At 46.6% G+C, this 3,205-nt stretch overlaps 1 protein-coding gene across 1 annotated transcript; it reads right to left on the bottom strand.

The window, feature by feature from the left end:
* Positions 1 to 275: 275 nt before the first annotated feature.
* On the bottom strand, positions 276 to 1,208 carry OR1I1 (olfactory receptor family 1 subfamily I member 1). The gene is given in 6 exon segments (XM_067730165.1): positions 276 to 421; positions 424 to 643; positions 646 to 821; positions 824 to 889; positions 892 to 947; positions 949 to 1,208. Coding segments are annotated over 6 exon segments (924 nt in total).
* Between the last annotated feature and the right edge of the window lie 1,997 nt (positions 1,209 to 3,205).

Below are 3,205 nucleotides of genomic sequence, written 5' to 3'. Positions count from 1 at the left end.
GATACTCCAGAGAATTTAAGGTTACTCCAAAGTCTTCTCTGCTACTCTGATCTTTGGGGAAGATAAACCATGGGGAAAATGCACATTCCCTTCCGGTAGCACTTCGTTCATCTCATATGACACATTTACTAAGTTGCTCTGTGATTATTTATTGACAGGTCTCTAACCCCCACCAGACTCTGAATGCCTTGAGGGCAGAGATGGGATGGATCCCTGTGTCCCAGGCACTCAACAGTGGTCCTGGAACGTGGTAGGTGCCGAACAACTATTCTGCCCTAGGACTGAGAGGGGGCCACTTTGCCGACCAGCTTCCTCAGGGCTGCCTTCATGTCCTTGTTCCTTAGGCTGTAGATAAAGGGGTTCAGCATGGGGATGACCACCCCCCACATCAGAGCAGGCGCCTTGTCCTTCTGGGAGGAGCGGGAGATACAGGCTGCAGGTACACAGTGAAGATGGTGCCCTAGTTTAGTGACACCACGGTGAGGTGTGAGCTGCAAGTGGAGAAGGCTTTCCATTTGACCTGAGCAGAAAGGATCTTGAAGACTGCTTGGAAAATGGAAGTATAAGAGAAGAGGATGCACGCAAGGGAGCTGATGCCCAAGATGATGCCGAAAGGAAAGATCACCGGCTCGTTGGTGTGTGTGTGTCTGAGCCGGAGAGCTTCGGCAGGGGTATGAGGTCTCAGAAGAAGTGGGGGATTTCAGAGCTGGCACAGAAGGTCAGTTGAGCCATGAGGCAGGTGGGCACAAGGGACTGGAGGTTGGTGATCGGCCATGGCTCCCCCACCAGCAGCCCCCACACACGGGGGCTCATGATGGCCAATAGCACAGAGGGTGGACAATGACCATGAACCTATCAATGGCCATCACGGCCAGGAGGAAGCTGTCATGGTCCCGAACAGGTGGAAGGCATGCATCTGGGCAAGGCATACAGAGGGGATGGCTTGGCTGTGTCCAGAGGTTCACCAGCATCTTGGGGACGGTGGTGGAAGACAAGAAGACGTCGACCAGGGACAGGTTGGAGAGGAAGAAGTACATGGGTGTGTGGAGGTGGGTGTCTGTGATGTTGGCCAGGACGATGAGCAGGTTTCCAAAGACGCTGACCAGGTACATGAGAGGAGCAGCCCAGAGGAAGATCTGATGCTCTGATTTTTCCAAGAGTCCCAGGAGGAGGAATTCTGAGACTGCTGTTCAGTTTTCTGGTTCCATGGACAGTCTGTGTCTACTGTGAAAGATAAAAGGGGAGAGGGAAGCGACATAAAGCTGGGAGTCAGAGATGGAGTTCCAGTCTCAGCTCCCTACAGACCCGTAGGTTCTGTGAAAACCCATGGAATCCTTACAGCTCCCTTCTGTGGATTTCTGTTTCCCCACACAAAACCATCCATGTTCTTCCTCCTTCCTCCTTCCTTCCTTCCTTCCTCCTTCCTTCCTTCCTTCTTTCCTTCCTTCCTTCTTTCCTTCTTTCCTTCCTCCTTCCTTCCTTCCTCCTTCCTTCCTTCCTTCTTTCCTTCCTTCCTTCTTTCCTTCCTTCCTTCCTCCTTCCTTCCTTCCTCCTCCCTTCCTTCCTTCCTTCTTTCCTTCCTTCCTTCCTTCCTTCCTTCCTTCCTTCCTCCTTTCTCTTGTAGTTTGTTAATTTATATGGTAGTATTTAAGCAATATAATTGCAGCAGCAACTACAATCAGCACAATCAGGTTGGGGATTATTTAAAATAACTCAACTGAGCAGGAATGTTTCAGCTGGCTAGTGAGTAGCCCTCTGGCTTCAAGAATTCAGCATACTGGGACAGCATTCAGTATATTTTCAGGGGAAACAGAGATGTTGGGTGAACCCAGAGAGCTGGTTAAGTGGAAGTTTTATTATTTTTATTTATTTATTTTTGGCTGTGTTTGCTCTTCGTTGCTGCGTGCGGATTTTCTCCAGTTGTGGCGAGTAGGGGCTACTCTTCATTGCGGTGCATGTGCTTCTCATTGAAGTAGCTTCTCTTGTTGTGGAGCACGGGGTCTAGGTGCGTGGGCTTCAGTAGTTGTGGCACGCGGGCTCAGTAGTTGTGGCTCGTGGGTTCTAGAGCACAGGCTCAGTAGTTGTGGCGCAAAGGCTTACTTGCTCCTCAGCATGTGGGATCTTCCTGGACCGGGGCACGAACCCACATCCCCTGCATCGGCAGGCGGATTCTTAACCACTGCACCACCAGGGAAGACCATAAATAGAAGTTTTAAAGAGAGCTTTCACAGTAAGAAGAGAATCTCTGGAGATTTAAAGCTCATGGCGTTTTGGAAGTATATTTGCTCTCAGCAGTAGCTTCGCAGGACAAGAAATTTTATATTTTCCTATGTTCTAGACAAACTGTCACTGCCAAATGAAACAGTTTTGCACCCTCAGTAAAATATACACTGTTGTGTATATCATGTCAAACAGCTGTTCAAAAATCTTATTCAAAATAAAAAGTCCCAGGCCCAGCACGGACTATTCAAAGATAAGCTGTTTCCATAACAACGAGAAAGGTGTGATCAAATGCCTACTTGATGGAAAGCAGAATGTGCTATATGTATATTCCTGGAGTTAATATGATGCAGAAAAGCGAGTTTGTAAAATAACATGCTGACATGAACTGATAAGAAAATATCGACTAAAGGAATGAACACAAGAGAACAAGGTTTAAAGAAATGCAAACACATAGGCATGTTTGATACTATTCTCATTCACCCATTTTCAGTTGCTAATGGATTTGATCCTAGTTTTATCTCCCCATCTATTTGGAAAGTCCCCATTATTTATTGGGACTTAGAGGCTTCATAGCAAAAGTCCAGAGAAAGCAAATCTTTGTTGCATTCATACAAGACCACCAAAGCCAGTTGCATTTGCCTTTCTAAGTCTCCATTTCCCAGTGGGTATATTTATCCTTCCTTTAAGTTAATGAACATTCATAGAGAACGTGTTAGGTTATAGGCACTGTCTCTATATACATGTACATATACATGTCTCTATGATACACAGATGATATAGAAAAAAAATCAACCTGGCATGATTCACCAGGTCCTTGTGAAACCTTAATATTGTCTCTTTCCAGCCACGAGAGGATTTCCCTTTGCTTACCTCATTTCTTACCTGGTTAGGTCCCCAGGTCTTAAAACCAATTGCTGACAAGAACACATCAGAGGCATTTAATGACAATGTCTATAAAGTGTTGCGCCTTCTAAGGAGCCAC

This window comes from Pseudorca crassidens, chromosome 3 (assembly GCF_039906515.1).
Source record: "Pseudorca crassidens isolate mPseCra1 chromosome 3, mPseCra1.hap1, whole genome shotgun sequence".
Lineage (NCBI taxonomy): Eukaryota > Metazoa > Chordata > Mammalia > Artiodactyla > Delphinidae > Pseudorca > Pseudorca crassidens.
This window is presented reverse-complemented; position numbering and strand designations above follow the sequence as displayed.